Source organism: Amia ocellicauda, chromosome 20, assembly GCF_036373705.1.
Source record: "Amia ocellicauda isolate fAmiCal2 chromosome 20, fAmiCal2.hap1, whole genome shotgun sequence".
In the NCBI taxonomy this organism is placed as follows: Eukaryota; Metazoa; Chordata; class Actinopteri; order Amiiformes; family Amiidae; genus Amia; species Amia ocellicauda.
Window position 1 is genome coordinate 14,000,012 of NC_089869.1, and position 27,230 is coordinate 14,027,241.

The window sequence follows — 27,230 nt, forward strand, 5'->3', positions numbered from 1 at the left end:
TAAGTCTGTAAATCTTAAGAAAAGACCAAGACTGGGTCCTGCTGAGGTTGCTTACTTACACTGTATGGATAGTTAACCTCCAGATTGTGACTGATAAAGTATCTTGATTTTTCCAGAGGGTAGATTTGTATCTTCTGTGGCTCTGCCGTGGACATTGCTGGTTGACCTAGATATCATTTAAAAATCCGTAATAAAGACAGAAGGCAAAATGTTTCATATTTATATTTTATTACTGCATAGATTTTTAACAAAAAATAGTGTTTAGTCTTATAAATTTCCCAAAATAAAATAATGTTCTTTAAAAAGAAAATATGAACAACTCCACATAAACAATCCGAACACATTCAAAAGGAAAGGACGAAATTCAGTAAAAGAGCTTAAACACCAACACAGCTCAGGTATTGGGTTAACAGCCCCTTTTCCACCAACGCAGTCCAGCTCAGAGCTCCCGTCACCGTCATCGGATCTCACACGCTTTGGAGCTTTTATTCTATTAGTAGGCCTACATATCAACCATAGAAAGACGTTTCAAGATTCTCAGGTTTAGACAGCATTTATTGTAGAATAATTGTAATTGTACCGAGAATCTAAAATTAAAAAACAGTGCTTTTACAGAAATGCTATTTTCCAGCTTTTACCGATGGGAAATCAAGATAATGTTGTCTATTAGTTGCATTAAGGGACTTTTTGATTTTCTCCCTGCTTCTCGATTGTGATCACTCTTTTGTATTGTCCAGCATGCTAGAATGTAAGAAGCAATTAGGGCGTTGGAAAATGCAAAACAAAACAAACAAACAAACAAAAAAGTAAAACAAAGTACCTATTTGCATAATTATTACCCCCTCACATAAAAAACACATACTGATGAAATATATGTAATTAAATACTTCATATACACTATAACACAAATGTTCCATATATCACACATGCTTATATACAGTACATACGTTTGACAGGTCGTACAAGTATAAACTATCTACAAATGTATTCTATTAGGGATGAAACAATTTCATATTTTGCCTACCACAAATTAGTCCTGTAGCAGCCATTGCAGAGCTGCATAAGTCTATTCCCAAGAAAAATCCAGCTATCCCAAGAAATTACAGTATGACGATCATCTGGATGAAAGCCTGAGCAACAGCCACTAAAGCTGTGATGAAGTGTCCTTATTTCAGAACCCCTGGACCACTCAGACAAATGGGTTCCCAATCACCTGAGTTCTGCTGGTAGCCACGTGCTGTTATGGTTATATATTTCGAAATCTGTAAAGCTTGTCTTGAAAATATAATTTAGCAAACAAAACGAAACACACACAAAAAACATTTACAACATTAGCAAAGAAAGAGAATAAATCCACCTAGTTTTAAAAAAACATAGATGTTAAGGGCAGAGAGAGCAGGCCATAGCAGAGAAAAGCCATCACCCAGACTCTGCAAACTCAACTGAGCTACAACTTGAGCTTAATTTCTTCCCAGTACCTCCGCATGACACACTGAGATACTCAGTACCCCAGTCTCTCGGCTCTATCAGACTCTCTCTGTACACAGCTGCATTGCTTCTTAATTCTCCTGCACTGTGAAATTTGGCTAAACTGCCCTCCAAGTGTCTCAGACTTTACCCACAACACACTGCTTCCCTGTGCATTTTCAAAGCTCTGTATTTCACTCTACATCACCCATTCCCTCAGCACGAATTAATAATGCAAGTTTCCCGTTAAGGAAACTAAAAAAATAAGACCAAAAACAAAACTTGCATAGTATGAGTTATGCTGCCTTTTCTTTATATGGACTGTAAAAAGATTATATTTATGGCAAACAGCATTGACCCATTTCCCTTTTTTCTTCCTTGGACGGTGGCCTGTTTGTTTCAGTCCTCACCAAATCTGTTCTTGCAGGCTGAGTGAGTAAGAATTACAGGGAAAACATCACTATATATCATCCTACAGTGTATGCAGAGCAATGGAGTTAATCAGATAAATTCAGATTGAAAAAAACTGGAAGGGTATTTTTAGCCAATGCCCTTGCTAGTGTAAACAGATGTTAAAATTAAATAGCCATGTAAATTAAACGAGACAGCTAGTTAGCAACGAAAAGCTGAGATTTATAACACTGAGATAAAAGCAGCACCACAGCTGAGCTTTTTTCGCTGTCTTTTTTGGCCGACTCTTCGCTGCCATTGTCTTTTCCCTCCTTTTCATCTGGAGAGGTCCTGTGAAGGACACTGTGAAGCAGAAGAGGTGGGGAATCTCACTGTGAGACACAACAGTATCCAGTTTAAACAATTCACAGTCTTTCATAGCATTGCTGTTACCATCGACACAGACATTCAACTATGTGCGTAGGCAGGGGGATGTGGGTGTGTGTTTGTGGGGTACACAGAGTAAACCAGGGTACATGGTAGTTATATTTGTTACAGTGAGAGCAAAAAACAATATACTGGGAGATATTTAATCACTTCCGCCAAAAATCAGTGGAGTAGTTTGATAGGAGACCAACTATTCACTACGATTAGGGCAGCGTTCCTTCTTCAGATCAGCAGAGCCCTGTGCAAAAACTGGCATACTGATCCAGCACATATACAACTCATGACAGTGTGAAAACTTGATAAACAAATCTAGATGGGTTACAAAAACAAATACAAATAAAAAACGTTTCAAAAGGCAATCAGTGCAACCCCTTTTCTTGGGAGACCAGCTTGTTCCTGCTGTGCTGCAGTAATATTCCCTCGATTGTGCTGGATGTGTACCGATGATCGGTGTGTCTCAGCTCAGGGCGCGGCTGGGGCTCGGGGGCGTTGGTTATCTGCGGCAGGCGTACGCATTCACGTTCTTGATGACATAGAAGCCGATGGCCGTGGGGGGCATGGCTATCGTTCGGCCAGCGCGCAGTGTCCGTGGCTTGAGCTCTGGGAACGTCTCGTCGTCCACCATAACCAGAGGCTCCCCGTTCAACAGCACGGACCTGCGGGGAGGAGAAACAGTGGGTTGGACGGCACGCTCCCCGACTGAAGAGAGTTCACTGCTGGATGTTTGACAGAGAGCTCCATCGGGACATCCTAATGAAGTCCGTAATTAATATCCAGACCCACAGCTAATCAGATACACAGTATAGGGGGCAATCTGTACATTGACTTGAAGTGTTATAAAATATTGAAACACTGAGGTATGTACTAGGGATGTTGAGTGAAACAAATATATACATATATGGTGATAAACATGATATGATCAACCTAAATGAGTCAGAAGCCAGATAATATGAAATCATTTCCACCTACACAAATGTTTAATGCATTTCGTTTGCAGTTCCAGTTTCCTTGGCTTTTGTCTCTTAAGTCTGAATTAATTCATGCTAAATAAATATATAAACACTTGGAAGAACGTCTTTCATTAAATCTATTGATTTTAACATGATTTCTTAAAAACTAGAGGAACACATATAATGTTCCTAAGGGAAAAACACCTGTTTATTCACTAGAGGGCAGCCCAGTCACATCATTAGTACAACCTATTGTCTATTCTATTTTCACCAAGTTACTGATCACTGTTTAATTTACAGCAAACCCAACAGGAAAATAACAACGTATTTTACAGTCCTGTCCCTTCTGATCTCTTCTCATGAAGACGCCTCTTGAATTGCACAGTGTTGATGGCAAGGTTTATTCTAATTAGTTCCGGCCTGCAAGATCCAAAGATGACCATCAAAAATTAAACCTGACAAACATAACATAACATGACAATCACCTAACACTTCAGCTGAAATATAATTGACTGTGGTACAGCTAAAACACCCTTCAGTGAGAAGAGACGATCTACCTAAAACACTGTGGAGCCAAGCTCTTCGGATGGCCACTTCCCCTCCTTTCTCTAAGGGTTACATTGCTGTAAATTACAGGCTGCCACAACCCACACCTCTATACTTTCCTTCCACTGACTCCTGGTTAAGAAAATTGACAGTGCTGACAAACTCACATCTGGATAATGACGGATCTGTGCCACAGCAACCTGTACAGGGTTAATAGCTCTTTGCTGGCGTGTCCGATTTGAGATTTTTGTCTTTTTATTTTTGATGTAATCTAAAGGTTTCAAAGCCTTTTGCCTGCACACCAGCACACAGAATAACTACAACCATACTGCATGTCTTTATGAGAAATAAACATGTGAAATACACACCACATGTACACGATGGAAGTTTGAGATAAGCAAAACATGTTGTATATCTTTGGTCTGAGTAAATGTTAAATGTATTTGGCTTTACATCTTGCACGTTTTCACATTATTGTAGCCCAAGGGGTTTTCTGCAAATCCTGTTATATTGGATGAATTTCAGTTTTGTAGAAATGACCTGTATCTGTCAGATACAGGTGATTCATAAATCTTTTTCCAACTGTCAAGCTGGAGGCAGCACAAAGGACAGAAAAAAAGACAAATTAATTACATATATGTATAGATATATGCACACACACACACAAATATATTTAAACCTGTGTGGCACACGACAATTTTGTACCTAGATCCTAGATACATATCTGACCTTCTGCTCTGACAGGAACTGTCTTCAGGCCATTTCCAAGTCCTGTCTCTGATCTGGACGGATGCTCTTCTCAATATCACTTGTTATTGTAACGTACCACGGGCACGGGAACAGGGGAACCCAGTTGGGGTGCTGGTGAGATTGTCAAGACAGGCGGGGGTCGGATACCGGCAGGACAGTATAATCAAGGCAAGGCAAATACGTAGTCGTGGTCACGGGTAAGGGTCGACGATCAGGCAAACAGGCAATCAGGGGAAGAGCAAAGTTGTGGTCGGGAAGTCAAGCAGGAGGTCAAAGATAAACGATAGAATCAAGGCTAAACAAGGCACGGGGAGGCAGCTCAGAAATGTAGTTCACACTAACAAAACATTGCTAGTGAAGGGTTTATATGGGGACCAGAGGGAAGCAAGGAACCAGGTTTGGGAGGTGCATGGCGAATGGGGGCAGAGGGAGACTGAACAAGTGCACATGGTGTTTAGGAATGTTGATTGATTGATTAAATGAATGAAGGGAGCCGGGAGAAGTGACTGGTAAGGAAGGTTGATGGTGACATCAAGTGGGGAAAAGTGGAAGTGCTTGGACTGGGAGAAGAGTACTGATCTGTGGCCATGACATTACTCCCCCCTCCATGATCGGCTGTAGCCGAACCGGACCAGACACGGCAGGGACAGCCACGGGCCGAGGAGCAGGTGCATAGGGATGGGCAGAATGGAAGTCCGTGATAAGAGATGGGTTGAGCAGGAGCTCTCCTCTGGACCGTAACCCTCCCAGTCCACCAAGTATTACAGACGGCCACGGAGGCGATGGGACCGGAGCAGGGAGCACACCGCACACCGCGTATGCAGGACCATCCTCCAGATCCAGGAGAGGGGGAGAAGCAGCAGTGACAGACAGAGCAGAAGTTGGAGAAGGCGAGGGATCCGACACCACAGGCTTCAACTGGGACACATGGAAAGTGGGGGCGATGCGGTAGTAAGGGGGCAACTGCAGGCGGTAGGTGTCAGGATTGACCTGTCACAGAATCCGGAATGGACCAATGTAGCAGGGACTGAGCTTTTCAGAGGGGAGCTTCATCTTTATGTCCCGGGTGGACAGCCAAACCTCCTGTCCCAGCAGATAGTGTGGCGCTGGATGGCGGTGACGGTCTGCTGTGGTCCTCTGGCGGCAGACCACACATTGCAGCTGGGTGTGTGCTGCTTGCCAGACTGCAGTACAGTGGTGAAACCAGTCATCAAGCGCAGGGACATCAGTGGATTCCTCATCCCAGGGGAACAGGGCAGGCTGGTATCCGAGGGTGCACTGGAATGGAGTGAGTTCTGTGCATACTTGGCCCAGGGCAAGAAGCGACTCTCGTCGGTCTGGGATGTGCTGCAATAGGAGCGCAGAAACCTACCGATCTCCTGGTTCAGGCGCTCTCCGGACATGAGGCTGACTGTCACATGTAGTGCCTTGAAAAAGGAGGTGAACTGGGGACCTTGGTCAGATACAATGTCCTCTGGCAGCCCGTAGACGCAGAAGATGTGATTGAAAAGCATCTCCGCAGTCTCAAGTGCAGGGCAGTAGGTGAGTGTGAAGTGGAATCATGTGAAGAGCGCCCAGCGTGCCTGACACGTGTTAAGATGTTTAGCCGACTGGATGTATTTCAGGTTCCGGTGGTCAGTCAGGAAGGGATGTGTGGTGCCCGCCAGCCAGTGTCTCCACTTCTCGAAAGCCAGCTTGACTGCGAGGAGCTCACGGTTGCCGATGTCATAGTTCCACTCTGCTTTCGGGAGAAGAAAGTGCAGGGGTACAGCTTAGGCGGCTGTCTGTGTCGCTGGGAGAGCACAGCCCCGACTCCGGATTCATGAACGATGAACGGGAGAGAGGAGTCTGGGTGTCTGAGGATGGGGCCTGTCGTGAACAGTGTCTTCAGATGGGCAAATGCGGCAGTGGCGGAGTCTGTCCAAGTGAAAATCCAGGGGCATCCCTTTAACAGAGACGTTAGCGGAGAGGAAAAAGTGCTGTAATTACGCAGAAACGCAGATAAACCGCAGAAAAAATTGGCAAAGTCCAGGAAGCGCTGCAGCTCCTTCACAGTGCGGGGCTGCGTCCAGTCAGTGACAGCGCTCACCTTCTCCAGGTGCATGTGCACACCACTGGCATCAAGGATGTAGCCCAGGAAGCCCACGCGCTGGCAGTGGAGCTCGCATTTCTCCACCTTGATGTACAGTCCCTTGTGCAGCAGATACTGGAGCACCTGGCACACCTGGGAGACGTGCTCAGAGAGGGAGGAGGAGTAGATCAAGATGTCGTCAATGTAGACACTGACAAACCGATGCAGGAATGATCTCAGAGCCTCGTTCATGAATGCCTGGAAGACAGATGGGCATTGGAGAGACTGAACGGCATGACCAGGTATTCGTAATGGCCGGTGTATCTTCGATTCATCCCCCTCTCGAATCCAGATGAGCTTGTATGCGCTGTACAGGTCCAGTTTGGTGAAGTAGCGGGCTCCTCTTAGTTGCTCCAGGGCGGCAGGCACCAAGGGCAGCGGGTACCGGTACTTCACTGTCACTGCATTGAACCCCTGTAATCAATGCAGGGCCAAAGACCGCCGTCCTTCTTGGAAACGATAAAGAAGCTGGCGGTGGCAGGTGACGTGGATGGATGGATGATTCCCAGGTCCAGAGCCTCCCTGATGTACTCCTTCATGGCCTGTGATTCTGGGAGAGAGAGAGGGTAAATGTGCCCTCTGGGAGGAGAAGTGCCGGAAAGAGGTCAATGGCACAGTCCCCAAGTCGGTGCAGTGGCAAACGGGAAGCCTGGGTCCTGCTGAACACCGCCGCCAGGTCTGCGTATTCAGGGGGGATTTGTGTCAGAGCAAGGCTCTCTATGTGTGTCACCCCGGCAGGGGTGAGACAGGCACCGGGAGAAACAGCTCTGCCCCCAGGATATTATGTCCCCATTAGTCCAGGAGATGATTGGGTTGTGATGAGCCAGCCACGGGAGGCCGAGAATGGTGTCTGCTCCAGAAGAGTCGATCACCAGAAAGGGCAGTGCTTCTGAGTGATGCATACCAATGGGCATTGTAATGGGGCTCGTCTTTTGAGCCGGAGTGACGAGCAGGCACAGTGTGACACTCACAGGGTCGGCAGGGGAAGTGACGGGGGAACAAGGACGAGTCGGACACGCAACCTGGAAATGCCCCGACTGACCACAATAAAGACAGATGCACTGCTGAACTCTCCTCGGTTTCTCATCGGGGCACAGGCGTGTTCTGCCCAGGAGCATGGGCTCTGTCTCACACACGGGGTTGGGTACATGGCTGAGGCTTGCAGGCGGACAAGACACAGCAGGAGTGGACTGGGTTCCCCTGGTGTTCATTAGGTTGTCCAGCCTGACCACCAGGTGGATGAGTTGCTCCAGGGTGAGCGCCTCGTCCCAGCACATGAGCTCGGCTTGCAGGTCCTGGTCCAGTTCCCGACCTAACACAGCGAGCAGAGCCTGATCTCCCCATCTGACGAGGAGCTGTGAGGAGCCTGGTGCAGCGTGAGGAGCTGTTCTCCGGTGTTTCTCCCTTCCGCTGGGTGGTGAAAGACCTCCAGGAAGTGAGTGAAGAAGGCAGTCAGGGACCTTGTCACCTCACCCTGTTGCTCCCAGACAGCGGAAGCCCATCTGAGCGCTTTCCTGGTCAGGAGGGTGACAATGAAGGCGATCTGAGCCGCCTCGGTGGGGAAGGATGTGGGCAGATGGGCAAAGTACAGCTGGCACTGCAGTATGAACCCTTGCAGTGGTCAGAGGAGCCGTTTCCCCAGAACAACCAGTCGGACCAGCTGGACGGGAGCTGCAGGGGCGACAGCAGGAGCCAGAGCAGCCATCAGAGAGGGAGCAGGTGGTGGTTCGTGTAGGTGCTTGAGAAGCTGGTGCAGCACAGTCTCAATCTTCCGGAGTGTCCGCTCATGCTCCCTGAGCGTGGCCCTCAGAGTGGCGAGGGTGGTTAGCACCCCCGAGTACATTAGGAAGACGAAGTTTTCTGTAACGTACCGCAGGCACGGGAACAGGGGAACCCAGTTGGGGTGCTGGTGGGATCGTCAAGACAGGCAGGGGTCGGATACCGGCAGGACAGTACAATCAAGGAAAGGCAAATACGTAGTCGTGGTCACGGGCAAGGGTCAGACGAAAAGGCAAACAGGCATAAGGGGAAGAGCAAAGTCGTGGTCGGGAAGTCAAGCGGGAGGTCAAAGATACACGGTAGAATCAAGGCTAAACTAGGCACAGGGAGACAGCTCGGAAATGTAGTTTACACGAACAAAACTTTGCGACTAGTGACAGACAGTAAGGGGTTTATATGGGGACCAGAGGGAAGCAAGGAACCAGGTTTGGGAGGTGCATGGCGAATGGGGGCAGAGGGAGACTGAACAAGTGCAAATGGTGTTAAGGAATGTTGATTGATAGATTGAATGAAGGGAGCTGGGAGAAGTGACTGGTAAGGAAGGTTGATGGTGACATCAAGTGGGGAAAAGTGGACACTTATTCTCTACACTGTCTCAAGAGATACAAGAGATGCGAACATGCTGCAGCTCAGATTAAACAGAAATATGTATTTGTGACTCTGATAGACACTTCATTCTCCATTGGCCTAGTAGTCTCTAGCTTTATCCTTTGGGGAGCACATGGTGTTGTCTTGGGATGGTATGACACCACATATTTCAGAGCACAGACCAAAGCCTTTTGTTGATCTTTCCAATCAGTTTTCTGCAAGGATTTATGATTGGAGAGTTCAAAGCTAAGGAAGAAGCATGTAAGCATACTGCGCATAGTGCCACGCATAAAGTAGAGTTCGCATTTCCTTTAAATATGATGTAAATTAAATTAAACTTTCCTAATGGTTCCATATGCTTGTATTTGAACACTCCTGGTTGCAGATGTGGGTATGTGTGTGAACATGTACGACCTGACAAGACTGGGATCTTCTGTCTGCAATGGAATGGACAAAGAGAACACTTTATATCGGAGCACTGCAACGTTGTTTTCTTCAAGCTTGCATTCAATGCTTATAATTTATTCTTGGCAAAACCATTTAATATATTTGTACAACTTACAACTCACATGTTGACAACACAAGATGGCAATGGATGTCATCGTCCAGCCCAATCCTGTGCTCACTGCACTATGAAATCACTAGATACTGTCAGTTGCCTATATTTGATATCTTCCCAATCCAAATAACACACTGAAGCTACACATGGACAGTGAGAAAATCCAGATTGAAAAAGACTTCTATAAAAGGCATATCCCCTCAGCTCTTTAGCTCTTCACTGGAGTTTGAAGATATGCATCTTAAGGACTTTAAATCACTCACTTTATATTTGCTCTTAACACAGGAGAAACCACCGAACTGAATCACAAGAAACAAGAAACAAACAGACAAAAAATGACCAAGAAGACAGGATCCTGGAAGAGGGTAGGTGGAATCAAGAATTTTATCAAAGCAAAATGGATGTGTGTGTGTGTGGGTGGGTGTGCAAACTGAATACAAGAACAGCTGGGAATGAGAAGCTGCATTGGCAGGAATCTTCAGCAAATATTTGGAAACTGCATATATTCACAAACATTTGGGTACAGATATTTACAGACATAATATTTGCAGACAGTTGATATTTAAATATTATTAAAACCTTTGCTCAGCTCAAACAAGCTTGCTGAAATACTGCTGACTTAAATTAGCCATGATGAAACTGTACTGCATTCGCCAACCTTCAGAGATTGAGCATTACCTATCGGGTACACTGGTTTATTTTTGTAGAATAATTTCATGAAAACAAAGGTGATATTAAAATGCTGCCATGCTAGACATGCTGCTTACAGAGCAGAATATTCACACACACATGCACACACGCAGACATACAAACACAGAAGAATACACGCACACGCACTCTCTATAAACACACTGAATTTAATTCATTTTGTCATGATTATATAGCCTGGGGTGCCAAGTTCATTCATATTTATTAACATCTGGTACGAGTAAATTCTTAATAAAAGTTGCCCTCACTTTCTCCTCTATGAATGAAAGCTTTTATAGACTACAACAGCAACAGCACTCCTCTCCAAAGGTTATAGTTTCATTAATTATCCTATAATCCCCCCTCAGCACCACAAAGGCCCAACACATCATTACAATGTTATTTCAGGATTAGTGTTTAAGCTCAATAACAGGCCTGGAGCTCGGGTCGGGGGAATGCTTTGAGTTCCAGAGGTTTGAAAAGGACCGATTACAAAGATACTAGTCTGGCTGTGTAGGTGTGAGAGAGGAATGTGTATGGCACCATGACACTGTTACCCGGGCACAAAGAGTATTTCTAACTGAGTAGATAAGGGCATTGCTGCATCACAATAAAAACACTGTAATATAAATGAGATTGACAGTCATTCTGTTCGAATCACCACTCAGGTACAATGGATGCATATATTTATCAATAAATATTCAATATGAATTACAGATTATATATATATATATATATATATATATATATATATATATATATATATATATACATATATATATATATATATATATATATATATATATATATATATATATATATTCTTGTAAAATGCTGGTCAAATTTACTCTAGTCTATTAAGATGAACCGCTACATTCTAGCAGATGGCTGTGATTTATACTGCAGAAGAAACTGCACATGTTTAAAAATGGTTTTTTTTGGGGTTTTTTTAAGTGCGATATCACTTGGGAGCAGAAACAAGATATATAGATTTTCAATGCTACTTCCCAAGCCTCACTTTTATAATTTTTTTAGTGGCAGCATTTCACATGCAATAGTTGTTTGTAGCTCTGCCGTCTCTACCCCAGCCTTCTGTTAAACTTAACAACTATTTTTAAAACAGTATGGTGCAAGTCTTGAGCCAACAGGACCTACTTCCATTAATCTCTTCTCTAAATCATTCCAGCTTTTCAAAAAGAAACTCTGGCCTTCCATCCATTGCAGGGAATATCTTTCTGACAGAAAGTAAAGCAAACCCACCTTCATTAGTCCCTGTATCCATCCCCACGGCCCTAGAGATTAGCCAAACAAGTACATGGCATATTCATCAGGTTTACATGACCTCTGGGAAAGTTAATTATTTAAAGGATTTTGACCTGTTTGTTTTAGCACCAATGTACCCCCTATAATCCGGCAATCCCCAAATCCCCCTCTGTTTACATTCACAGGGAAAAATTGTCCTCGCGCCTTCTCCTAACTCATTACAGAAGAAAAACAGCACATCTGCCAAGTTATGGTAACCTGGGTCCTTCTCCACTGTGCTTTTGTTTCAATATTTCGCTTGTAAGTTCAATGCTCAGGAAACATGATATTCCATTAATGGTTCACAGAGTTAAGTTTAATATTTTTCTTCCCAAAGCCAGCACAGACCTCACAGATCTAACTCTGATAGTGAAGCCTTTCCAAACTCACCTCCCACACAGAGATCATGTGTGCGATTAGGAAGAAACTCATGAGACTTCTGTCTTGTTTGGAGAAGGACTGCTTTAATGAGATCTTATCAATGAAGCCTGGTTGTAACTCCTACAACGCAAAGCTATACTTGGACACTTCTTCAGCCCCGACTAAAACCTCACCAAGGGACTCTGTGCCAGATTTTGTCGGAGAGGCCCCTATCCTCAGCTTTTCAAATCTAAACGGCAGACACATCTGTTCTCGCTGGCTTTCGCTTATTTAGTTATAAGCATTAGTGTTGTTCCCCCAACTGCTTCTGATTTCTGTACAGATTTCCCTACTTATAAGTTATCCTGAGGCTTTTTCTTAATCTCAAATCTATTTTTTATTTTTACTTGTTGGTACGTTGCTCACTATGAAACAGACATCTGTAAAATAAAAATATTAAAAGATCCCTAATTAATGAGCTGATATTCAAGACTTTAACTCACTGTTTTGTACTTTTTTTTAACTTGGTATGAAAGATAGCAGACATCTTTCGAGAGCAAATGGGTTGTCGTAAAACATTTCCAAAGAGAAACAATAAATAATAATGGAGTTATCAAGGGTTTTTAACTTGGCTTTAACAGACAATGTCGGCCCACAGTCGTTTTTTGAAGTGGACCCTCCCTCCATCCCTCGTCCCTTCATACTCACTTGGCTTGCAGACCCTCCCCCCCCGCCGGCTGTAGCAGGTACTGATGTACCGTTTTGTTCCGCAAAGTTCCGGCCAGTTTGATTTTCTTCCGTGACCGGTGCAGATTTATGATGTAGATGGTTATGGATCCTCGCACATAATTATGACTATAAAGAAAAAAAAAAAAAGTGTATATATATATATATATATACATTCTCACACATAGAAACACAGCCAAAGCCACACATTGTAACAAGGAAATATTATCAATACACCTGGAACGGACAAAAAGCATTGGAGTGTTGCAGTGTGGCTCTCCGGCTCCATCACAACCATAACAGCGAACCATGGCCAGTACAGATGGTGCAAAGAGTACTGCAACCCGAAGCACATTTTACAATAGCTGTGTGAAGCTGAAAGGTTTATTGTCAAGATTCATTTACAGTCATAAAAAGCCTACAGACTTGAAAATAAAAACCGTGTGCACACTGTCTTTAACAATTTATTGAGGAATATCTGAATATCTAATGCAAGTTTTTTGATTATTCTGCACACCAAGACCATCTTGTCTTTTAATCTTTTCCATGAGAGCAAAAAAGAAGAATGGGGTTTAAAAAAAAACAATAAAATAGTTACAACTAATACAGATCACTGGTCGCTGTGATGGCCGTGAAGGAGACCAGTAAACACATGGACAGTAAACATGGGGATAAACTCCACTTCTCCATTACTGTTTACTCTTTCACTGGGAATGCAGTCTCACTACACAAAGTCTTTGATGACTCACTTGACTTTGATAGAAGAAAAGGAATAACATCTTAACTCAGTAATTAAATTGAATCCTATACTTTAAAAATTTTCAAACTTGGCAGCCTACAAACATTTGTCCAATTATGTCCAATAACATTATATATTTTATAAGCAGACAACCTGCTTTTTGATTTGATTTTACAACAGCGCTGAATGTTTTAATGATGTGTGGGTGGCCTGCACAGACTTTAAAGCCTATTTATATTATCTACCACTGCTATGGTCTTTAAAGGAACTAAAGCACTAATGGTTTCTGTTCCTTTACATGGTATAAGCTTAGAAGACACTTTACTGGATTATGGGTGTACTACTGTGGTTTCTGATATGCAGACATGATATTAAGACATACATGTACAGAATGCATTAAGTACTCAGGGAAGTAAGTATGCAGCTTTAATCACAGGGATTTCAAATGGTTTATTATTAAGTGTTTTGTCTAAATATATGAGGGAAGTGAGGCGGGCTGCTCCCCTGAAATGGAGACAGCACTCGAGGCGAGGAGCGGACAGTAAGTCAATTCTGGTGCTGACAACCTCGGGGTCTAGTGAAAATCACCCTGGTTAAATGATAACTGCCTTCAAAGGAGATGATGGCACTTTTTATCTTGTCTCAGAACAGAGCTGCCTATTGTTTGCCCTACGGCCCAAACGTATCCGAGACGGGATGAAGGCCTCAGCCACCTTTCAGCAGCTCTTTGACATTAGAAAGGGCCCCCGCACGCTTGATAATTGATACTCATTAACTTTTATGGCTGCGCACTCTGAAAGATTGGGTGTCTGCACTCGGTTATTTATGTATCTTTATTATGAACAGATAAGAATTTATACATTAAACCCTTTCCTCGCTGGATTCTATTCTCAGATATCTGGAGAGCCTCTGGGGAGAAAAGGTTATTGTAGATGCAGGGTATAGCCTTCAAAGGAGGCCCACATTGCCTTTTAATGGCTGTATCAAAATGACTAATGTCTAGCTAGTCATTTTGATAATTGTACCAAAGGGACTTTCCTGAAGCAGTGTTACAAAAAAAATGGCTTCAACAAATGTGCAGTGAATAGAGACTGGATTTACACACGATTGTTTGAAAGGTAGTAATATCACTGAAGGAGTATGGGATGGTCAACTGAGAATACATATTTTGTAGTATTGGTTTCCTCTAGTGTCATTTACACGTTGACACCAGGCAGCATTCCATTGAACAATTCTCAGCTTTCATGTCACCTCTGCTTGTGAAACTCTTATTGAAAAAGTTTCCAAAGCTTGCCCCTGTGGGTCTAGTCTGCGAAAGGCCTTTTTCTGGTCAAGGGAAGGACTCACTTCTGGAAGCTGGTGCAGTGTGCGTAGATGCGCAGCTTGTCTCGGATCACCCTGCCCGGACGGGGTTTCCTCTGCAGTCCAGCCACATGCACTGCCAGGACTCGAGGACCCACCAACCGCTTGAAGAGCAAAGACAGCCAGTAATCCTGCAAAACATTAACAGAGATTAACCTAAAGAGCAAGCACCAGTGAAGGATTAGGAGTTAGAGGACCTCCAGTCCATGCATGTCTTACTGAAAGGTCCCTGTTCAGTCTTTAGCTCCTGGCTGTTGACAGTTTGCCCAACTGCGGGGTTGTTGTCCTCGTGGAGAAAATCTGTTGTCCTAGACTATATTATTCTGAGGATATTTTCAGCAGAATGAGGGGGAATAACATTTTCACATAATTATTTCAATTTCATAGGCTTCTTAAATTCATTTTTTATGGATAAATTGTGCATTTACTTAATGTCACGAAGGCCTTAACTCCAAGCTATCTGTGTGAGACTTCTACCAAACTTTACACGTTACGCATATCTTGAGAGAAACAAAGCATATACTTAACATATCAGATTTTTAACTTAATGAGACATTCTAAAAACATGTTAGTTTGTATGCAGGGAATACTGTCAATGCTTATTGTAAAAACTGCCAATTAAATAGTATTTGCGTTGGTGGCTTTGCACTTTGTCTGATAAATGTACTGCTTGTTTCCTTGGTAACCAGTTGGGTGCTCCGATAATTGACTCTTTGATTTCTTATTCAAATAAAGAATTATCAATGCCTAGCAACTGTGATAAAATACATCCCTCCTGGAGACAGGGGTTCAGATTGGACTCAATTTACACAAAAGGCATGAACACAGTGTTCTCAGTTTAGCATCCCTTGTGGCCAGTGAGTAAAGACTAGCTTCACAAGCACTCGATCTCCTTCCCTGTGCTACAAATTCACAATACATTAGTGTCTGCATTTTAAAAGTACAGGAAAAAAAAAGAGACCTATATTTGACCTGTCTGCTACCAATACTTTAGCACTGAAGAATGGGGGGAGGGGCTTTTTTTTCACCCCAAACAATTCAAGCTCTGCTCCAGTCTTTTATTGGAAGTGGCACTTTCTTGGCATTGGTGGGGAGGAAATGTTAGAATAGATTTTATTTGGAAGACCATCACGCATTGTATAAAAGTGCAGAGACGCAGGGAGATTATCCCCTAACAGTAAGTGATTGGTGTTAAGAAGAAACAAAAAAGCCTTCACAAGGACATCATAACTGTGAGAAGGTTAAAACAATATAACATAAAAGAGTTTAAATTAAAATATAATAAAATAAGATAAAATCCCACCAAAACAGAATTGTTGAATTTGTGAAGGCAACTTACTTGCTGACGGTAAGGAATAACATAAAAACAAAAGAAAACAAATTAATAATTTCTTGTCTGGGATGTATCACAGAAGCAGAATATTTGAGGTAATCGTTTTTGGGGGGCAGCGATCGTTGTAGTATGAAGAATGTTTCCATTAGGAGTTGGAATTCAACAGTTTGTTTGAATAGCTGGTTGCTGTTGTGTCCATTTAAGATCAAAACATCTCTGGCTCACATCATGACACTTCAGCCTGCTTGCCACATGCTTTTAAGCACAAAGTATAATGGCAATATTGACCAACATCCAGAGTTATGCATTAACAATACATATTCATCTTTCACCTTTGCATGGTCCTGGTGTATCACACAACTGCTATAATAATTTCTATACAGCAGCTAATTCAGCATCAATAGAAGATGTTTACACTGAAATAAAAGCCGACACACCGATACTGTGGTATGTAGTAGGATGTATTTTCTGTACTACAGCGATAGAAATCCTTCTGTACTCACAGACAGACCTAATTATTCATACTGTGACTGGATGAAGCAATGGAATAAACACATTATTTCAAATAATTAAATCAAACTTCTGAAACATCTTCAGACATAAATGGCACAGACAGGAACTGCAGCACATAAACTTGAAATACTTTCGCTATCAGTGAAAAATAATGTATACTGCAATAAAATAAAATCACTTACAATAAACAATAATGAACAACTATAAACGTGCAGATTTTAACTGACAGCTGGAAATAATGGAAAAAAGGCCAATACAATAAATACATAGCCAATACTACATTATTTCATAATAAAGTTACACAAATATGTCTTTCGTGTGCTGCTCTTTAATGAAATACATTTTTCCTTACAGAGAAAAATAAATGGATTTAGACTGTAATCCATCCAATAAATAAGGACGTTTCACAAAAATATATATCTTTTAGAGGAGAATAATATAAATGAAGCCACCGCAGCCGATCCTTCTCACTGGACCAGATGATTCCCAGGGGTTCAGAATGGGCTGCAGAGGGATCAGAGCCAGGGGAAATATTTTAGAATGGGTGCTCAACTGGGAGGGGCCCAGGTACTGTAAATTATGTATTTATCTTCTGACCTGTTCTTTCCAATCTAGTGTTTTGAATACTTTTCACACTGTGGCCATAAAGTGCTTTGTATCCAATGGAGTGACCATGGAGTTGACTTAATTGACTGTGAAGTAATACCTCTGCTCTACAAAAATAGATATCTATGTAACAACTGATCAATTTTTTTTTTCCGCATTAAAACAAACATTTGGCCGGGTCGTTGCTTTAACCTGGCTGTGGTTCCTGTGTGATTTCTCCACAGCCCTTCCCTCCTCTCCCCATTTATTTTGCTTTCCAGATTCAACACCTAATTGGGCAGCTCAGAATAACACGTATCCACCAGGACATTCCCATGCAATCCTGCATATGGCAGCATTTAAGGACTTCTCTGTGACAATATAATTTTAGCTTAATTTAAATCTTAATAACGTCTAAATATTCTGGAATACAATAAAGCTACAAGATGGGCAGACGATAGAGCTGGCCACTGAATGCTTTGGTTTGTTAGTAGGGCTGCTGGGCTTCCAAATAACAATCACAAACTGGAGCACTGTGGCAGCAGGCCACTGTGTTTTACTGGAAAATATCTTCTGATATATAACTCTTCTCTTAAAGAAACAAACAAACAATAAATAAATACCAATATCATGGTATACTCATGAAAAAAAGAGTCATAATTTAAGAATGTATAAGAAATATGGCAAATCCGTTTTACCAATCTCCTTCCAACCTGCGTCAACACAGCAAAGTGGACTTACATTAAGTCTGCTTCGTTCCAAGAATCTCAAGGAGCTTATGCCTCTAAAAGAGAAAAGGTTTAAATCTCCCCAGGAAAGAATGTGGCCTTGTCTTCACTCAGGCCAAATATGGCTGATTCTCTGGCCTCTTTGTCCATATAGATCACGATGCAATACACATCTCAAAACCAGGTATCACTACTGGATGCTTTCTTACATAAACTTTCTTCTAAACCACCTTGCCAGGGTTTAAGAGTAATTTTCCTAATGGACCAGCATACCATATTAGGAAAATGCTGCAACTTACACCAGGCTACACTTTAAAGCTGACAATCTGATACTGTGAAGTGTACATGCTCCCTACGTAAATAAGATGTATAACAATTATTAATGCACAAGCATGCTAATGAGTCGAGTTGTCTTCATTGCAAACCACCTTGGATTAATGGTTTAAAGTGGATCCTGCACAAGGGGGCCCCAGTTTTCCCGATAATGAAACTATACTTCTCTTGGAAAAACTTCTTAGGGACCATGTTTATAAAACACTACATAAACAGTACATAAGTGCACTCTCAGAGGTTAAATATGGAAAGTATTACAGCAACAGTCCTTCCTATTAAAAGAAAACCGATGAACACTGCTGTGAAGATATGAGAAAGGATTAAAAACCCAAAACAAAAACAAGTCAGCTTGTCTTGAGAACATGAGGAAATATTGTTCCAATTAAGGATATTGCAACATATGCTGGAAAATATTTCAATGTATATATTCATAACTTACAATAAGAATATGGATTACAACTTGCTGTTTCTAATGCAGATGAGAGAGTTTCCCCAGTAAAAAGGAAACAACAGAACGAGGGCCCGGGAAATTCAGCGTCCGTCCGTGATAGATGGTACAGATTTATGTAAATAATTGCTAGTGATTTTAAGGGAGTTGCCAGTTGTTCTTTTCACAACAGCAGTAGATGAGAGGCTGGAATACTTTTAGCAGCAATGAATGAGTAATAAATACCTATTAAAAAATAATGATAACTCGGAGGCTTGCAACATCTGTCTTTGATGGCATCTGGAGAGCACGGGGCTCCAGATGTGTCTTGTGCAGTGCCAGGCGGCAGAGGACTTCAATCAAACATAAACACTCCTGGAAGCTAGAGAGGCAGGTGCACAGGGCAGGGGGTTGGCACTGCCAGTCTCAGCCCCTGCGCTCCCCCACAATCCACATCGATTCCCTGACTCCATTAAAAGAAAATAAACAGCTGATCTTACAGCTCCATCAACATTACAGTGCACCCTATGCCAAGCCTTCAGTGCTAATGCTAGTATTTAAACCAAATTCTGCAAGTGCTTTGACCAAAAGAAACAAACTAAAAATGACTGAGTAAATAAACCCGCTGTATCCTATAATAAGGCTAAAGTACTGCATGTATTATGCTGTTCAGTTCTCAGCTCTGCCAGCGATTGCATACATTCTCTCTCAGTCTCGGTAATTATATTTTAAACAGTAAACTAGCGTCCCACTGCGTGTGCTTAGTTTATAGTGCCATGTGAAACAGGTTCAGACCTTTGTGAAAAGGCTCACAAACAGAACTGCTTGTCACCAGTAGGAGGCAGCAGTACCCACACACAGCACAGCACTTTTCCTCATCCTTCAGATATAGAAGTTTTACAAATCGTGGAGAAGCAGGTGATGACTGCACGGTAGTCAAACACTTTTGGTTTTCTACTTGGTGTCTGAGCTCTTCTGGAGACCTCTAGCACTCGCCTGGCAGAGATTAGACAGAAGAGCAGTGTTAAAGACTGGGAAGGAACCGGCCCTTTGTTCTCCGGCTCCATGGCGTGATATTCGCAGAAGGAGACCTCTAGTGATTTGCAGATCAAAATAAAAACTGAGAAGTTAGCCCTTATTAAATAGTTTTACAATGTGCAGACCTCTGTGACTGGGGGCATGTATGAAAGCAATGTGAAAATATGCTGCAAATACTTGAACAGGGGCCTATAAATGTTGCTGCTAGGAAAAGGTTAGTACTCAAGATCTTACTGCAACAGCCCCCAGGAAAAAGGCCAGTTAAATGGCAACATGCTCTCTAGACCAGCCCAATGCACTTGAAGAATTCATGTCAGCTTGGAAGTGTTCAGTTTTAAATACAGACTTGGGACACAACGTCAAGCCATTGATTTGGCTTAATTAAGGACAAAAAAAATAGTTATGACTGTAATGTCTTATTTAAATCTTGGAAGAAAGGCAACACAAAAAGCAAGATTAGGAAAATGAATGGATGCAACTCCAGAAGTTTCCACTGCAGCTGTAGAGAGAGAGAGAGAGAGAGAGAGAGAGAGAGAGAGAGAGAGAGCGAGAGAGAGAGGGAGAGGGAGAGGGAGAGGGAGAAACATTTTTGTACTCTACTGAAGGAATGAAACATATCAGAAATTGTTTACTAGATCTTGTGGTATTTGTCCTTTTTTGATTTTCAACTAAAAAAAAATTGTGTTTTTTCTAAACAAATGAAAGAAAGGAACCTTTAAAAAAGCTCTGTTTATTGCTTCAGCTAGATTTTAGAGTCCATTTTTCCTGCAAGCAGGCAAGCCTTATTTAAACAACATGGGATGGGTTGTCAAGGCTTGGACAAGGCTATTTAGTTCATTCCAATGTTTTATGTGAAGTTATATTTATATATTCACTTTGTTGAAAAGTATCCCAAAAATAAATCGCCTTCTTTATATATATATATATATATATATATATATATATATATAAAACTTTTGAAGAAAAACCTTTAATTTATTTCTAATGACCATAAGTATTTGTAATGGAACATTTGAAAAAGTGTTCAGGACACTAGTATTCCATATAAAACAGTGGTCTCTGGCAAATAAACAGTTCATTTTGACAAGTTTCGTTCTAAAACTGTGAAGCTTCAAGTTTAATCCACATGCAGAATGTTTATTTCCAGTAACTCTCATAAACCTGTGATTGTTTAACTTCAGTCAGAACAATTTCTGCTAGCACATTTGGAAAGCTAATTCCTATAGCACTGCAGACAACAGTCACCAATCACAATGCCAGAAAAACACAACAAAAAATATTAACAAATTAACAAAATAAATTAAAAAAAACAACCAGCTCCCTAAAATTTCCCTGAATGTTTCACGGAATGAAAATGCCTTTTTCAATACATATACGGACATCATGGATTCTTATGTTCTTATGGATTTTTGTTCCCAAGCTGTTACTGATTGAATGCAATTGTAACCTATTTTATGATTAATTATCAGAGAGAACCTAAGGAGCATCAACTGGCCTAAATTCAGGCTTTTTAATGTCTTTGGGATTCACAGATGTTTTATCTACAGTTTAATTGTACATAATAAATGGAGAAACAAATCAACAGAAATATAACCATGGATTTCCAGCTGACGGCCTCACTGGAAATAACTGTTGCTTGCGTTGACACTTGAGGGACACCTTGTTCTCTGGCGTGTGGAAATAAACATGTGAAACAGGAGGCAGATGCAGAGTGGGGGAGAAACGAGGAGGGGAAATTAGAAAAACAGAGAATGGAAAGTGAGAAACAGACAGTAAGAAGAGAGAAAGTGAGAGAAGGAGCGAGAGTTTGGACTAGGGGATGGCCACGTGGGGAAGTGCGGACTCGGTCCAATTACTGTCCTGCATGAAGGATTAAAGGGAAAGGGGCCGGGATATAAATTTCTCAGCGGGCTGACAGGTTGGGCCTGTTGCGAATTCTCGCAGTGGGAAGCCTGGCGGTTCACACAGATGCCCAGCCATGTTAAAAGCATTGTGATCCCAGTAGGGGGCGATTGCTCACTGAAATCCAGCGAAGGACAGGATGAAAATAAATTCTTCTGGTTTCAAAATACTTTGATTTAAGCACATTTTGTTTTTAAACACGGCAACACATAAACAAAGTCTCAAGCAGGACGCATTGGCTAAGACTTCAGGACACAAACACACTGACAGTCTGCAGTGATCCTGCCTGGATCGGGAGCCGTTACCCTCAGTGTATTTCCACTGTGTCTGGCTGCGGCTGCTATACATTAAAAGCTCATTTTAAAAGTCGTCCCCAGAAGTTATCCATGGCAAATTTGTTCTGTAATTTTTCTTTCACCGTTCCGTGGTTTTTCACCATTTGTGAAGGTATTTACGATACTGCACCACACTCTTGTAATCTTTCCCAGACCTGTCCTGGCTTCAGTGCATTTTGTCCTGCAGATAATTTTGTCTAGCAACTTAAATTCTCATGGAACTGCTCACACTAAGACTGCAAAAATAGGAAACTCGTTTTTACATTGTGATGTTGTGAAACTGAAAATCTTTTATAAATCAATTTTATGAAACTGTATGAATTATTGTAACATCACTGGACTTTTTGTGAGACGACCTGCTGGAAAATGTCTAAGCAAAATCCTTTAGCTCGCAAGTACACCTGCAGCTAGGACTGTCATCATAGCCTGAATTATGGGGGTTTAAATATGTAAGAAATATACAATTGAAAATCTGTAACTAAAGTCTGACTTATTATCTTGTTTTTTTGTTGTAGAGGTTTACAGTTTACGCTATAGGGCACTAAATCTTAACATAAACAACAGAAGGTTAAAACCTCAATGGGTGTGAATTGTACAAGACTTCTTGAGAATGTACAGCTTGATCTGAGGCAGGGGACGCCGTAGGACGCTGAAGGAGGCAGGGGAGACAGCGTGTCTGGGGAGTGAGGGCTCTGACCTGCTGCGGGGCAGCTCTGGGGCCAGACAGGGCCACTGCAGTGTGTATGGGGAGCAGGGAGAAACTGCCCGCTGGGCGCTGGGAGCTCATGTTGCACATCTCTCAGCAGTTTGCTGTTCCACACAGAGGGCACACATGCAGAGGGGGGACTGGCCTGGGCAGCCAACAAAGAGCTAATGTTTCAGTACAGCTCTCCCGAGTGCCCCTGCATTCAACACCATTTAACGGCTTTCATCTCGGTTAATAGCTCCCACGGGAAAATCGCAAGGTGCCAGAGCAGCAGACAGGCCAGGTCTGCCCGGACCAGCTTGTTTCCAGTTCTGGCTCTCTTGCACTTGCTAATTGTATGGATGCTAAGAGGTATTTTGCTACCAGTCCCTTTCTGCAGGACACCTTATACATCTAACACAAACTGACGCTTCTGAGACCATTGAGACACAGGTGCCTAGCTTAGAGACTGAAATAGGAGTGGGTAGACCAGCATGGATCTTGCATTCTTTTAGAATTTCTCACAAACAGGACAGGAGGATTGGGCAGATAATGTAACCGCATAAGCCTCATATTGCTGTTCAACCAAATGTCAAGGCCTACTATCGTGCAACCTTTACTTTGGTAAAACCATTGGATTAGGCTACCAAGCATGTAAATACAGTTTTGTTTTTGAACAATACATAAATACATTTCCACATTAACATAAATGAATGGTACTGTAGATTTATGCCTTATGCTATTTTTCCTACACAAGTGATGGCTTGCTCTGGAGGATATGCAATTAAATTCTTCAGCTCCGACCCCAGGCACTGAATTAACCAAGTGCTGCAGGGCTCAGATGTTAACATATCATTAACATATCAAATACTCAGTGATGCTCACAGGTAAGGGGTTGAAGTTTTGGTCCACAAGATGGTTGTATCCGTAGTCAAAGAATGAGTGACGTATGACAACGTCAATCCCCTGCATTGCAGACATACCAAGAGTGTTCAGCCACCTGGAGAGGGAAGAGAGGATTCTGGATGAAACAATGTTAGACTATAGATTCGCTCTCTCTGTCTCAGTCTGTCCACACACTTACACACACACACACACACACACACACACATATATATATATATATATATATATATATATATATATACATACACATAAATAAACACAGTCTGTACAGTAACTTTAGATCAAGATTTCTACATGTTTAGTTAAACAAATAAATCTGTACAGCATAGCAAAACATCAGCATCCATTTCCATCACATGACACTGCTAATTGCACATGGTAACCTATACCCTTTTCCATAATCATGGCACTTGATTGTACTTGATTAGGGACATTGTGAGCTAAGCCCTAGGAAATTGACAGAGTAAGAGGCACATGGCATAGAGACAAGACTGTCAGGGGCGATGAGAAAGAAGAAGAAGGGGGATGGTTAGCCATACTCACAAAAAGCCAGCTGCGTATGTATCTGAGAGGTTGTTGGTCCCCCCTGCCCAGGCGGGTCCCACTCCGCCAAGCCAGACCTTCTTACCAGGAGCATGCGTCTTCACAACCTGTGAGATGCACAGAGACGAGAGTCACGGAGCATCACTGAACACACATTTATAAAGTGATTATCTTCACGTGTCCTCGTGAGGAGCACTGCAGCAGGTCTTTGGCACCACATCACACAAGCGCCTGCAAGGGGAACAGACAGGGGAGAGGTACGACTCTGACCTGAGGACTGATGGGAGGGAAACAAAAAGGTATTTGAATACAGTTTGTAAATAGACCCATTGTATTTGGCATGAGAATAGCCTTCAGCAAAGTCTACAAAAATTGACGTTCTGACTTTTGTAAAGTGCGCCAAGGATGCTGTACAGCAAATTTATTTTCAAGCCTTTAATAGGATTGTAGAAAACTGTGGTCAATGTCAAAGAGTAAATCTGTTTTTTTATCCCAGGTCCCAGGGGTGTTAATTCATCTTGGAATATGTGCCAGTTAATCCCATTCCAGGCATACTCTTACCTTTTGGCATGGCTGCAAACGATTAACACTGGGAAGGAGGGCTCATGTGCCTTTCGTCCCTAGTACATGCACAGAGCAGGGAAATCGCAAAAAACAAAACAAAAAAAAGGTTTTTAATGCTAGCCAGTCAAACACTGCCGATCTCCCAAGGGACTTTTCATCTCTGGTGGTGGGGTGGGGGTGGGGCCATGTGCTAGAAAGAGGCACAAGAAGGCTGAGTGTTCAACATCCAAACCTCCTTCCATCAGACCACTCTCTAATTATAATTGTCCTGAAAAACCCTCTTGACTAAAGAGTGGTAACTGAGCACCAAACGTGCTCCCCAGCTCCTCACATCCTGTTTCATGACAGCACAGGATTTGAGTCACTGTTAATGTAACATAACAAGCACTGACCTGAATTTCATTTGTGATTGGCTTGGATTGAACTTTTTTTTTAATCATGTAAATAATAATTTATGTGCCTGTACATGTAGAACAATATATATTTACAGGAAGTTATGTTTCTTCATATATAGAGTGTTTGCACAAGTGCTGGCCAATATGTCAGGTCTTTGACTAGCAGCAGTAACCTGTGCAAAAGCTGGGTTGTAAACTGTGCCACTGTGCCCTTTAAGCGCACACTGCCCATGGCACACAGCAGGCACAGCATGTAGGAAAGCCTAGCTGGGAGCTTCCCGACAGCCCATTAAAGCATTATTTATTGGGCTAGGAGCAGTAATGAGGGCACTGGGGAGTTTATTACCTACACACCTGGGCCATACTATTGTAATTATGGGCAATGGGCACTTTTTACGTTACAGGCCAACACCAACAAAGTCTGACTGGTACTCTTCTAGCTCTGCAAGGCCAATTCAGTAACTCTGAGCTTCACTACACACAGCATGAAAGCCCTGTTCAAAGACCCTGCTGTCCTGCCCTGTGCTGCCAGTGGAGATGGCCTGTGAGGGGCCGGTCTCCAGCTCACCTTCAGCACCTTGGTGATCTGCTCCGTCAGAGTGTCCAGTAGTCGCGTCTTCATGAAGTCGGACACTTTCGCCACACGCCCGTCAATGTAATAACTGAGGGGGACAGAACACAACTACTTATAACCATTAGCAGCTACTATCTGGTTTTGTCAGAAAATACAGCATTGCCAATGAAATACCTCTCACCAAATCTGAAGGAGCAAATACAAATTAAACAAAGGCTAAAATGGATACGTCATTTAAATACATATTAGCCATTTTAGTATTCCCAAATCCCTGTATTCCTGTACTGTGCCATATATGGCGAAGGTAGAATAAGCTGCCATATGGTTTGACTTTGTGTTTCTTTTTGTGTGACACCCCCCCTTTAATTGCAGACGACCTTTGCATTAATTTGTTTAATGAGTCTGTAGCCCAGGATTTCAAAGGCAGATGCAGGGGAAAGGAAGGGCTCCTGTAGCTATCCTAGAGCTGAGAATCACGGGGGGCCTGCACAGTGTAAAGACAAATCCAGTATGATTTCTTCTAATATTTTCTTCTTGGCTCAGGTTGGACTGAAAACTCATTTTATGTGGTAAAGAACTCTACATGAAGTTCAGAAATAGCCAAAAGGTCACGAACAACCTCATTTGTCTTGACAACATCTGCATAGAAACAACAGAGCCATGCTGTCCTGAAAATCAGCCTCAATAACACACCTACGATGACCTACAAGCTCCAGCAGGACTGATGCACAGCTGATACACAGAGACATGTCCGGTCGATGAAAGAGGATTTGAAAATAGCTCAGGAGCACAGGTAAGGGCTTCAAGATAATCAGATAATAGTTACTTCTGCAGATCATTAATACTGGCTGCTTCCCAGGAATGTAATTGCAGGTAAATCTTTCACTTCACTTCACTTTTGTTCTCAAGCATAAGGTGGGGTCAACTGGATCTTAAGTACCACATACACTTTTTCCCCTCTGAAAAGCGAAATAATTGTGTTAACAGTGGTTTGTGTGACACTGCTGCATTGAATTCCACAGATAGGAAGGACTTTGAAAGAGATACACAAATTAAACAATGTTTCAGTACAAAATTGTAGGGTAAATCCAGGATGTTGGTTATAGTTCTCAATAGGCAGTGCACAGGGTTCCCTGGATAAATCTAGATAAATTATACACCAATGTCTATTTTACAAAAGTAATAATTTCTCATGAGCGATTTCAATTAGACCTGACTGGTTGCTAAATGAGGCTGCACTGGGCCATTTCTCTGAGTTAGATTATAGGGTGGGATTGTATGAAGAGAGTGGAGGTGAATTGTATAAAGTCAGACCCACCAATGTGAACCGTGTCTCTGGCATGCCTCCAAGAACCAGAGCCACGGAGTTCAAACAAGCTACAAGCCCACAATATCAGGATCCTTAGAAAAGCTCTGGAGAACCCAAAGTGTAGCATCACCGTCTCAGACTCGTATAGTCGCTCGGCTCAGTCACAGATAGTGAGAGAGTGAGAGTAAGGCAGGAGCAGGTTACTGTACAGCTTTAGCAGGGACTTGTGTGGTATTAATGGAAGTCACTCAACCTACAAGAGAGAATATAGCCCTGG

General features: G+C 42.4%; 1 protein-coding gene across 2 annotated transcripts in view; it reads right to left on the reverse strand.

The window, feature by feature from the left end:
- Positions 1-209: 209 nt before the first annotated feature.
- hpse2 (heparanase 2) overlaps positions 210-27,230 on the reverse strand; it is a 76,778-nt gene continuing 49,757 nt past the window's right edge. The window contains exons 7-12 of one of the 2 annotated variants that reach the window (XM_066693238.1): positions 25,648-25,732; positions 24,112-24,218; positions 23,548-23,662; positions 14,769-14,914; positions 12,665-12,811; positions 210-2,960 (exon numbers count right to left, since the gene is read on the reverse strand). In XM_066693238.1, coding sequence (XP_066549335.1) covers positions 2,798-2,960; positions 12,665-12,811; positions 14,769-14,914; positions 23,548-23,662; positions 24,112-24,218; positions 25,648-25,732 — 763 coding nt within the window. In that variant the 3' untranslated portion in view covers positions 210-2,797. Of the gene's footprint in view, positions 2,961-12,664; positions 12,812-14,768; positions 14,915-23,547; positions 23,663-24,111; positions 24,219-25,638; positions 25,733-27,230 lie in introns of both variants that reach the window. The other variant, XM_066693237.1, reaches the window with a different exon arrangement.